This window comes from Galeopterus variegatus, unplaced genomic scaffold, assembly GCF_000696425.1.
Source record: "Galeopterus variegatus unplaced genomic scaffold, G_variegatus-3.0.2 Scaffold5360, whole genome shotgun sequence".
NCBI lineage: Eukaryota > Metazoa > Chordata > Mammalia > Dermoptera > Cynocephalidae > Galeopterus > Galeopterus variegatus.
Genome location: NW_007731471.1, coordinates 142,495 through 155,134, shown reverse-complemented (window position 1 = coordinate 155,134; position 12,640 = coordinate 142,495). Strand labels below are relative to the sequence as shown.

The 12,640-nt window shown below is 44.4% G+C and overlaps 1 protein-coding gene across 1 annotated transcript in view; it reads left to right on the top strand.

Moving 5' to 3' along the window:
• The first annotated feature begins 2,799 nt into the window (after nt 1-2,799).
• LOC103604715 (WD repeat-containing protein 25-like) overlaps nt 2,800-12,640 on the top strand; it is a 75,338-nt gene continuing 65,497 nt past the window's right edge. Inside the window, 2 exon segments of the mRNA XM_008589289.1 lie at nt 2,800-2,944; nt 11,791-11,921. Coding sequence (XP_008587511.1) covers nt 2,800-2,944; nt 11,791-11,921 — 276 coding nt within the window.

Genomic DNA, 12,640 nt, shown 5'->3' with positions numbered 1-12,640 from the left:
TTCACTAGAATGAAAACTCTTTGAAGGCAGGGTTTGTTTGTTTGTTTGTTTGTTTGTTTGTTTGTTTGTTTTTGGCATGTTTGTTTACTGTTGAACAATGCCTGCCATATAGCAGGTACTCAGAAAATACTTGTTGAATGAAGAAATAAATGAATGAACTCCCTAGATGGAAACATTTGGGCATATGTGCTTCAGAACACTCTCCCTCTCCCCCTCTCCCCCTCTTTCTTTCCTTCTCTCCTTCACATCCCCCCCCCCAGGAGATACTGCTTAGTGTGCACAGCTTCCTTCTTCCAGCCCTACCCCACCCCCTCTATCCCCAGGAGGGACGACCATCCCCATGCATGTTTGTACAGGCTTACTACAAATGCATGAATCGATAAGATAAGCTTTTGGGTTTTTTGTGTATTTTTTTTAAGTTGTGGTGAAATACACACAAAATTTACCATTTTAACCACCTTTTTAAGTGGCATTAAGTACATGCATAATGTTGTGCAACCATCACCACCATCCATCTCTGGAAAACTTTTCACCGTGCAAAACCGGAACTCTGTACCCATCAAACAACTACTCCCCGTTTCCCCCTCCCTCAGCCCCTGGCAACCATCATTCTAATTTTTTTCCCTATGATTTTGACTACTCAGGGTACCAAATATAAGTAGAGTCATACAGTATTTGACCTTTTCTGTCTGGCTTATTTCCTTTAGCATAATGTCTTGAGGTTTCATCTACATTATAGCATGTGTCAGGATTTACTTCCTTTTTAAGGTTGAATATTATTCCATTGTATGGATAAACCACATTTTGTTTATCCATTCACTGGCCCATGCACACTTGGCTGCTTCTACCTTTTGGCTATGATAAATAATGCCGCTAAGAATGTGGGTGTATAATATCTCTTTGAGATCCTCATTTCGATTTTTTGGACATATACCCAGAAGTCAAATTGTGGATCATATGTTAATTGTATGTTTAATTTTTTGAGTAACCACCATGCTATTCCATTTTATGTTCCCACCAGCTGTATACATGTGTTCCAATTTCTACACATCCTTATCAACACTTGTTACATTTTGGGGTTTTTTGATAGTAGCCATAGGTGTGAAGTAGTGTTTCATGAGTTCTTAAAACTTAGATGGCGTCATACTTAGTCTTATGTACTCAATATTAATTTTTTACTGTATAACACCTTCTTAACCTTGTAGACCTAGTTCATCATTTTACTTTATTTTTTCTGTTAAAGTCATACTTGCACATAGCTTTGAAAAAACAGCAGTTCCCTGCACTCTGCCTCCCTTCCATTAATTCTCACTCCATTTTGAAGTCTTCTGGCTGTTTCTTCTCTTATATCTGAGCGCATTTCTAAATGTAAATACTGCTGTTTCATGATTTTTTCAGTTTGAGATCCTAGCTATTGACCCCTACTAAGGAAGAAAGGAACTGAGCTCTCTTAACACTCTTTGAAGCCTACTTGGACCTCTTATTTTCTTGAATGTAGGTATTTGCGTATTCCCAGGAAACATGCTTTCAGAACTCAGATCACTTGCATTTTGAGAACCTTCAGGACTTAGCAGGTTGAATTTTCTCATCTTTAATGGGAAGGTTATCTCTAGAATCAGATTCGTGGAAGTACGTTGGTATAGTTTGTTTGGATTTTTCTCTTATTAAGGAAAATGAAACCTGGTTTTTCTGATGTAGTTGAAAGGAGGTCAGGGAATCTGCTCTGTGCCAGCCATGGTGCTGCACGCTATGCAGATATTAACTCCTTAGTCCTCACTACTGCCCTTGGGGCAATGCTCATCTTACCCCCACTTTATAGAGGAGACTGAGGCCCAGACAGGTGAAGCCACTCAGCCAAGTCACATGACCGCCAAGCAGTAGTGTCAGGTGGGAGGTGCTTAGCTCTGACTCCCATGTACTGGTTGCAGGGGCTCTTCCTGTTTCTCAGTTTGAGTCCTCTGAGCGACAGGGGTGGTGGCCTGAGGGGAGTGGGGTGGTAAGTGAGGGCATCTCTTTCATCTTGTAGTGACAGTGAGGGTAGGGGACTAGCACTGCTGAGCACTCTGTGTGCCAGGCCCTGGGCCAGCCCCATCAGATTCTGAGCTCTCTGCCCTTTCCGCCGGGCTGCATGGTCATTGGTGGAGTTTGCTGGGAGAGCTGGTGAAAAGCTCTCATGCACATGGTGGCCCTGGCCTTTGGAATGTGTAGTTCCATAGTTGGGTCTTAAATCATTTTCCAGAAGTCATTAAGTGTACATGGGGCTTTATCCCCTGACTCTCATTCCCTCATGGAAAGCCAGTGTGGGAATGAGGGACAGTACCTTCTCTCTCCCAAAAAACGGTGGCTACCCCTAAAGCAGATGTTTGCTCTTTGCCCCGTTGTAAATGTTGGTGGGACAAGCTCCTTTTTGTATGTCAGTCTTAAAACAGAACCCATGAATATAGCCCAGCCTTGTGCAGTGTCTACTACAGGCCAGAAGACAGGGATACAGGTGAGACTGGGATAGTACTGTGAGTACGGAGGGTCAGGACTCCTTCATGGCCAGGAGGTATGAAGCAGGTGTGAAGGCAGGGTAGGTGAGTGCCAGACACAGGAAATGCTGTTTTCTTAACCCCAGAAAAAGATTTGGCAAAAGCCCACTCCTCCAACTAACATCCCCAAGCCTTTACATTTCTGCAAAAAAAAAAAGTTTAACACCCACATTTCATTTTGGTGGTAAAATAATGGGAATTTAATTCCACTGTGAGAACCCTTCCCAGCAGAGGAGCCAAGCTGAGCCCTGGAGATCAGGGCCCCATTATGACACCTGGCACTGTCTGTTTTTGCTTGCAGACCTATTCCCTGCACAATGAGGCAGTGCGGGCTGCCCAGTGGTCTCCTTGTGGCCGGCGCATCCTCAGTGGTGGCTTTGACTTCGCTCTGCACCTGACAGACCTCGAAAGAGGTCCGTTTTTCTGTATCATTACCTGAAATGAGCTGGAAACTTTCTTGCTGGGGAAGATTCTTTGGTAGGTATGCTGCTAAAAGCTGCATAGGGTTGCAGGAAAGTGGGAGAAGGACCTTAGGACAGGTTCATGCTCGCTGTTTCTAGACTGTCTATTGGAACTGCAATTCCCCACAGAGAGTTGGAGGTGAACCTCTGCCAGCCAGAGCAAAGGACAGAACCCTAGGTTTGTCTAACCCCAAGCTGTGGGGCTGGATAAAGAGGTGGTTTTTTAATCAACTTCTGACATGCAGTTTGTACTGAAATAGATTTAACTTTATCGCAGTGTCCTTTGGTTGGAATCAGTTTAGAATTCCTGTCAATTCATTATCGTCAAAGGGCTGAAAGGAATGATTCCAACTCATAAGGAAAGTCTTCAAACGAGTTCTGCTTTAATGCCCGCACTGAAAAGTCATTTGGGTAAGATGGATTCATGCTGGATAAATCCTAAGGGGGCTCTTGACAAGCAGGGTGAGAAGGACAGGGAAGTCAGAGGAAGGAATTTTCCCTCACTGAGCGCTCCCTATGCAGCAGGTGCTGTTAGCATGTACTGCAGCTGCAGCCCCTGACCAGGGTTCTGTCCGGGGTTTACAGGTGAGGACAGAGCCAGGGAGTGGTGGTGCTGGGATTCAAAGCTATGCCACCCAACTCCTAACCCAGCTTCTTTCAACTCCCAGAGGGGAGCACCCACCTGAGTGTGTGGGTCCTGTGAGCACACGTGGGTATGGCACTGCCCATGGAGTGGCAAGCAAGCTCACTGACACCTGTGTCATCGCTTTTCAGATGTGGGTGATGCTGTTGGTTTACTCAAATCAAATTCATTTGATAACATTAATGGATTTATAGTGGCCCTTTGTCATCATCTGTTTTCTCAATCAGCAGATGTTAGACAACCACATGCCATTTTGTCTGTGTGTGGGTGTGGGTTGGGGTGTTGGGGGAGTTCTGAAATTTTTAAACATTCAGAGAGGGTCCTCCTGCCTGAAAAGTGAGGAATGCCACAGTAGGTGGCAGAAGGGGGCCTCTGCTGAGTTTGGAGCAGGCGGGAATCCTGGCTTGGTCTGTGCTTTGGGCCGGCCTCCCTGTGAGCTGCAGCTTGTCCGTGTGACTCACTTGTGCCCGTGTGGAGAGTTGGAGGAGGGGAAGTGGGATGCCTTGCCCAGTTGGTGGTAAAACTGCCCTGGGCTCTGCATGCCCCTCCAGCTGTGGCATATTGGTTGTGTACAGAAAGGCAAGGCCCTGACCCCCAGGGTGTTGCCATCCAGCTGGGGAGGCAATTGAGGACTTCTGCACTGAGTTCATCTGTGGAAGGTCCAGTTTCGTCCACTCAGCAATTATTTATTGTACACCTACTATGAGCAGGACCTGGTGCTGGGGCTGTAGTGGAGAGCGTGTTGGACATCCTTTATCCCTGGGAGGTTATGATTGAGGGATTTGGACAGGGCCTCTTCTGTTGATGGTGGCTGTTGGTGTCTGTGTCCCTCTCTCAGGATAGTGTGGGAGCTCCTTGATGATGGGGGCTTGTCCTGGTGGTCTTTGTGTCTCCATCATCTGGCCAGGGCAGCTGCTCAGGGCATGTGTGAATGAGACAGAGCTGAAGCTGACCCTTGCTGGACCCTCCTACTTTGGGCAGTGAAGCCCATCAGGGCTATTGGGGTGGGAAGGGCTCCACCCACGTCTCCCACCTCATCTCTGCCCACCTCCCCAACCTAAATTTTGTTGGGTGCTCTCTTAGGCTGAGATTGGGGTGGGCTTGTGCAGCTCCTGTGGCTTTTGTCCTGAATTGACTTGTCTCATCCTTTCCCTTCACCAAGTCCGATCTCCTTTTTTCTCAGTCTGCCTTTTTCCACCCTTGGTAATTTGGCTTTTTCATTTCAATTTAATTAGAGCTCACTGGCAGGAGAAGGCAATGCAGGGCATTGGGAATTAGTCACTCGGTGCCCATTGTCATTAATGGGAATTTGGCACCAAGGCCATTTATCCTGGTGTCCTCAATCAATACAGTTAAAAATCTGTGGATTCTAAAATGTCAATACTTGGCCTGAAATATGGAGGGCCAGCAACATTTTTTGTCGTTAATTTATATTTCTGACAGGCTGTTGGCTTATAGAACAACCATGAATCAACACTTAAATAAAATCTGCTCTCAGATTAATTATTTTTGGTGCTCCTATTTCAGTCTGTAATCTTCCTTTCCTGATGCCTCTGTTGTGTCGTTAGGCAGAGGCTGCCTCAGGGAATGATGACCGGCTCCACCAGGGCCCTGAGTGTCACCAGCTTTATGAGTCAGGCTGCATACCGAATCAGCCCATCTCCTCAAATCCCCCGTAGAGCTTGTTCAGCTCTAATCAGTCGTGGTCATGTTTCTTGTGAATCCCAGCCCCCCAGGCAGTCCCCCATCAAGAGCTGGCTGTTAAGACTGCTGTGGCGGGATACGCAGGGCCTCTGCACTTTGCATGTGTGGCCTGCAAAGGAGATTCCTCTCCCTGGAGCCCCCAGGGACCTGGCCAGGCAGGTCACCTTGTCCTTCCTGTGCATGGGATAGCTCTCCTGTTATGTCCAGGTCACCTGTGCAATGCCACCTGGCTCCAGTTGGAGACAGGACTGTGTGAGAAGGGGCAGGGGTAGGTGGAGATGCGGCTCTTTCCCTGCTTGAGTGGGCACCTGGGAGTGGTACTTCGCCTCCACATCTGCATCAGTGCCCGGCTGGGGGCAATAGTGGGGAATAGCTACAGTGATGTACACAGAGGTGCTTTGCAGAATGCGTGGCACATGGTAGGTCCTCAAAAAAGGGTGAGAAACTGCTGCTAGATATGAATATGAAGTCGTATGCTATTAAATGTCATTAAAACACCATGCCAGCCCCTTATCTAGCAATTTGGAAAGTATCTTGAGCCCTTCTGCATTTCCATAAACCTCTATCTTGATGCCCTCTTCTGACTAAGCTCATGCCAGCCTTCAGGATAAATAAGACGTGGTTTTTAACCCACACTATTACTTTATTCATCGCCATCAGTGTCCAGCGGTGATGCTGTGTCTGTGTGTGTTCAGTTGCTATTGCATCACAGTGTGACTCCTTCCTTGGGTAAGGCCACCTTAATCCACTGACTCTGGAGCCTAAACACAGTTACCACATGTTTGCTGTTGAACAGTGAGTTCTGAGTTCCAGAAAACCAACTTACAAGTAAACCGTTGGAGCGTACCCTGTTGGCAATTTTAGAACTCTCTCTTTTTTTTTCAATTTTGGAAAATTCAGATATTAAAAGCTGTGGCTGAGCTTGGTATTTAAAAAAAAAAAGACTGCAATGACTACCATTTCCTCTGTTATTACTATTACTGCTGCTACAGCTACTCTTTACTGGGCCCTATCATTTGTCTGGGACTTACTCTTACATATATTATTTTTTATTCTCACAACAACCTTTTAAAATATTTTTTATGATCCCAGTTTTACAGATGAGGATACCAGGCTCTGCGAGGATTCCTGGTCGAACCAGAGGCCCCCAGCTGACAGGGAACATGCTCTCAGCCTACAGCCCTCCCAGGCCTCTGCCCAGCGTGCCAACGTGGCCCCTATTTCTGATACATAGAGTTTGATTTGAAAGTTAGTAAGCTCCTTTTCTTGTTAACTGTGAGTCAGGATGGTTAAGTTTACTGCTGGCTGAATACTTCCCAGAGGATGAGTGTAACAATATTGATTTTAGCAAAATGAGTCATATGCCTACTGCCTGGGAACACAAGCTCAATTGCCACCAGCCAACAGCATAAGCTTTCCCTTGTCAACATTTTTCCTACATGGTCGTGAGTCTGTGGATGTGAACAAAGAGCTAAGGAGAAGGAAAGGTCATGAAACTGGTGGGTATGCAAGGTGGGGTGCAGAGAGCTGGGCTCTGACACGTTCCATCTGTCTCAGTGTGGCTCATTCGTGTGGCCTTGGGGGGGGGGGGTCTGACCTCACGGAGCTTCCATGTCCCCAGCTGTGAGAAATGGGTTAATTATTCTTACCACCTGTGTCTTGGGGTGACACGAGCAAGCTCAGACAGGCCTGGAGGTAACAGGCTTATGATAAATGTCATCTGCCCCTCCCAGACTGTGAGTTACTTGGCCAAAGCAGCCTCTGAGCACCCTGGAGGGAACTTCCCTTCTTTTTCTTGGGGACCCATACTTGCATTTCACTGGACCTGAATCAAATACCAGGCAGTGCTGCCCTGGCCACATGAGTGGTCATCTCACGGGAGCTTGCTGTCTCCACCTGAGAAAGGAGGAGTGGCAGCTCTAAGGAGTTACCTGTCCAGTGTTACCAGGTGTCATGACACAGTAATATTGGGGATGGGAAGCATTGGTCGTAATAATATTGTCAAGAGAACAAGCTGAGTTTCGGCACTGTGTTTTAAACATGTTTTTGCTTTAGTGATAATTTATTTTTTATTTGTATCATTATTGATTCAAGGAGGAAAGAGATGATTTTTCCTAACTCCAAGGAAATCCTAACAGTATTTATACTGGTTGAGCTCATTATAATGAGATCAATAAAGTCTGTGTCACTGGATTAAATATTTTAAAATTCAGTTTCCTATAATAAGCATACAGTGAATAAAGAGACTTTTCTACAACAAACAGGTAAACAAGCAAGATATTCTCAAGGTTAAAGATTACATAATGACTAACTGTTGTGCTTAAAGTCCTATGGCCCAGGAGAGGGGATGATAAACAAGTTACTCACCTTATGAAAAGATAGAGAGTAAGAATAAATCTGACAAGAAAAGACCTTCTTCTTCAGCATGGCTAATGTTCATGTTCAAGATGTTTCACTGAGGGGCCAGCCCGGTGGTTGGGAGCACAGTGGCGCTCCCGCCGCGGGTTCGGATCCCACATACAGACTGGCCGCTCACTGGCTGAGTGAGCTGCGGGCGCAACACCGAGGGTTGGGATCCCGTTGCCGGTCACGTAAAAAAGACAAAAAGGAAAAAAAAAAAAAAGATGTTTCACTGAAAGATATTTTCCAGCCTTTATCCATATCTCTTTAACAAGTGTAAAGACCAGCCCAGGGCATTGTGTTCCCAAAGCTTTATGACAAAAGCTCAAAAATCATTAATTTCTCAAGTCTCTTGCTGTTAATAACTGTATCCCTTGGTTTTAACTTTTAATTTAACCAAGGATGAGTTTGATTATTTGGGGTCTAATTTTCAAACCATAATAGCTTTCCATTATGTGCTGTTGGCCATGCTCTACAGAATGCTTTTGTACCACATTGCATTTAGCTCCCACGACAGCCTTACATTTATGAGGGCATGAGACACAACAGGGAGGGGACTTGCCCAAGGTCCTCTGCTGGAAGTGACAGAGCTGGGGTGGGACCTGGCTCTGTGTGGCTCTTAACTCCTCCCACTTCAAGTGTCATGCCAGATGATGAGGGCTAGGGTCCTGATTTCTGAACCCAAGTCTTGTCTGAGACCTTCTTACTTAGCAGAATTTTTCCCTTAGTGTTTTCATTAGGTATGTGGAAGCTTATTAAAAAATATAAAAATCTTTTAGTTTTGGATTCTTGAACAAAGAAAAATAGTAAATGCCTAGATATTATAAGTAAAAGTAGGAAGAATACATATACTATAGCTCATCTTCCAGTTGGGAAGTTTTAGTACTTAAAAGACAGATTCCCAGTCTCTTTAGGGTGTTGAGGAAAAGCAACATTCAGAAATACATTTTTTTATAGCAAAAAAAGTTTAATCGTCTTTTAGTTGTCTTTTTCAACTTTCACCTTTCCTCTCATCTTTCTTCCTGTTATTGGCAAGACTGTACCACTGCATTTTTGAAAAAAAAAATGGATAATTCACTGCCATTTCTGAAATTAAGCATATGGTTATATGCTTTGGTCCAAAAACAAGGAAAAAGTTTTCTCCAGGATTGGTGGTGAATTCCAATTGAACAAGCCAGCCACTGCATGTTCTCAGCAATAGACACAGTTGTCTCCCCTGGGAGAGAAGACTTGTGGCCTGTCTGGACCTTCTTGGAGTGGGGGCTGCAGTGGCATCTGTGCCCTCCTTTTCTGTTGAGGGAAGGTGATAGTGGTCCCCACCCTCAGCCTCTAGATGAGCCCCCAGCCACTTGGCTGAGAAACTTCCTGAGGTCTGCCACAGTGCTGCTCTGAGTCTCTGGCCAGGTCACGTGGGGACCAAGGGAGGCAGCCTCCTCCCCATTCTCCCCAGGTTGGGGGACTTGCTCAGTAGGCATGTCATAGTTTCTGATCACCAACTGTAGCTTAAAAGGCAAGGAAGAGCTTGGGTCCCAGATGAGTTTCAGGAAAGAAAAAGAAGAGTAAATTGGAGAAATACAAGATTTTCAATTAGATTAATTCACCGAGAAGTGATTTTTTTTGTTTGTTTACTTGAGAGTGTTATTTGCTGACCTAATGAGAGAGGGAGATAGAACCAAGACTACTCACAAGCCTGCGAATCTCCCTGATGACTTCTTAAGAAAAATTATAGGAAAACAGTATTTTGACAAAAATATTGGTATAATTTAAAAAGTTATCTTACTACCTCTAGAATTCATTTTATTTCGATGAATCTCTTCTCAGTCTTTGTCCACATCAATTCCTATTTAATATTCTTATAATTAAAGAACCAGCTATCCAGCTTTGCCCATCCTGTAATTCCAGTTTTAAATGGCTTTTCAACATTTGGTAGGGCAGAGAACTTTATTTGCCATAATGCTCCTCTTGGGGCAGTTTACAGTCCCTTCGCCATCGTGGATTATGTGAACTGTAGTGGATGGCTCTTGACAGCATTGTGATGACATAGGAAGGCCTGGAAATCTTTTGTGCTACATGCATTGCATCTTGTAGCAAAATAGCTAAGGGGCTTGTGGAGCTTAAAGAGGTATAGATTCTTCATTTACAAAAAGGCAAGTATTTCCAAAATTTTCTCTGATGACAAGTGACTGCCAATTTAGGCCCCTACAAGATATTTTTTTTTAAAGTCAGCACAGTTAACCATCCATCAATGTAAAAGTGACAGTAACAAAGAATGAGAGAATACTTGCTTGCTAAAACATTTGTACTATGGAGAGAACATTTTGAAAACAGAAGTTTTTAATTGTTCCCACTGTTATGTGATTTTTGTTGCCCAAAACAATGTGTCTCGCTTATTAAAAACTCTAATATCTTCACCCTTACCTTGAGAACAGTGTTTTTCTAATCTGTTTTAAAATCCTTTAAGTGAAAATTTCAGTTGATTTTGACCTGGGTTATTAAAAATGAGAGAATGTAATAATACCTTCTGATTAGTTGCAGGAGCCGTATTTGACATTAGGGAAAATGGAGCTTTACTAGTAAAATGTTCACAAAATCCTTTACATAACTGACGGGTGGAAGTGGAAAATGTCTCCTGTGTGTCCAACATCTTCCATCCAGGTCCGTGCATCTCTGGGAGGAAACTTTCTTGGCTCTGACAGAGTTCATGGGAAAAACTGAAGCCTCAACCAGGCAACTTTTGAATCACTGAATCACAGAAAGTTCACTAAATTAAAGAAAAAAAAAAGGAAGCATATTCAATTCTGTTGCTCTTACTAAAAATAGGATAACTCACATGATTTTTAGTGATTTCAAGAGGTTCATTGATACTCTTAATAAATGGCATATTATGCTTGGTCTCCTTCTTAGCCACCAGCTTCTTGTATCCCTAAACAGCCCACTGCCTCAGTCCAGTGGAGAAGTTTCTGTGGGCGAAAGGCAGTCAAGGTTTTCCCTCCTGGGCTATGGGAACCCTTGGGACATCTCTGAGGGAAGCCTCCTCCATGTTTCTGGCTGCTGCAGTGAGTAGCAGGCACCATGCCTGGTGTGTGGGCCCGGCCCCTGGGGGATATGTGCAGGGGCAGCACTCAGAGTTGATGCAGGTTCAAGCAGGTTAAGTGTGAACAGGTGAGAATTCCAGTCAGTGTTCTGGGACACAGAGGCAGCACTGGGTAGTGGGAGGAGCACTGGCTTTGATCTGCCCCAAACGAGGGACACTGCTGAAGTTTACATAGCTTACCTCTGAAAAATCATAGTGACAAAAAAAAAAAAACAGTTTCCGCACCCTACAAGCATGTATATATTTGTGCACACAAACGTTTACACAATGCATGTAAATGCTTGACAACAGTTTTATGGTAGATATATAAAGGACAAAGATTGTCTGGATTTCTGTACAGCCAGTGAGACTCCTGATGCTCTACACTCCCTTTTCTGTTCAGTGGCTTGGACCACTGTGATGGCTACTCTCATCTATCACCTAGTGTATCAGGGCCCCTACACCCGCCATGCCCTATAGCAAACCATTCATCCATTAATATAAGGGCATAGTTGTAAGATAGCTCATCCTGAAAAAAGATCACCTTGAAGCAATCCTGTTTTTGGTTTTTTAGACTTCCAGGTAAATAATCTGCTGTTTTAACTGTGAAGCCTTGGAAATTTTACTTGATCTCCCTCAGCCTTGTTTTCATCTCTAACATGGGCGTAGGGTCAGCATGCAGTTTAAGTGAATTAATCTGTGTAATGCTTACAGAAAACATGACAGGTGTCATTCACTGATCCAGCCATGTGGCTTAGCCAGGGGGAGTTGTGCCAGTCAAGGTGGGGCTGGCCAGAGAAGGAAGGCAAATTTTGCTCCTGCCTCTGTGGTATTTCCAGAAAGTCTCCATTGGACAGCATCAGGCACAGATGAGCTGTGTTTGCCCATCAGCTCCATACCAGATGGCATCTTAGTTTCAAGATACTTACTTTGTGATCTAAGTATTTTCTAACCCTCTCTTCTCTTTTTGTGTTGCAGGAACCCAGCTATTCAGTGGTCAAAGTGACTTTAGAATCACTACCTTGAAATTTTATCCAAAGGACCACAATGTATTTTTATGTGGAGGCTTCAGCTGTGAAATGAAAGCTTGGGACATCAGGACTGGCAAGGTAACACCCATCTTCCTAGGTTGGCCTTTCCACAGGAGAGCTTGCGTTGACAATTTGAATAACTGGGGGCAGTCAGCATCTATATAAAGGACCCTTGAGATGGAATTATTACCACTTAATATTTAATCAGTGCTAAGCATAATTTTTACATGTTTTGAAAGAACATTCTTGCCTTGCTAGACTATTAAAACATCATAGGTGCAATTCTATGTAGCATATCACTAAAACTATTTGTTCAGCATCTACTGTGTGCAGATGTTTCCAGATGATATAAAATGAATCAGTCTTGGGTTGTCCAAGGGAATAATGTATGGATACGATAATTCTGGTGCAGAGAAGTGCTCTGTGTGCATGTGTAAGAAAGAGAGGAAGGGAGGGGCCGGCATTCCGAGCAGGTGAGTGCTTTCACCTTGCTGTGGTAAGGCTTCTCAGAGGAGTCGCTTTCCCTTTGGGACTTAAGGGCTGGTCTTGATTCCCACTTCCACCTTTACCATAACCTGCTGCTCCTGTTGCCATCCCCACTTAATAGATGGCAGCACCATCCTTCTAGTTGTTCAGGCCAAAAACATCAGAATCATCCCTGACCCAAACCTAAGCAAACCTGTTGTTCTTCCTTCACAGTCTGGACTACTTCTCCCCATGTCCACTGCTGTAGCTCTGGTCTAAGGCATCATTGTCTCTTGCTGAGATATTTGCCATAGTTTAGTTTCCTACCTGGT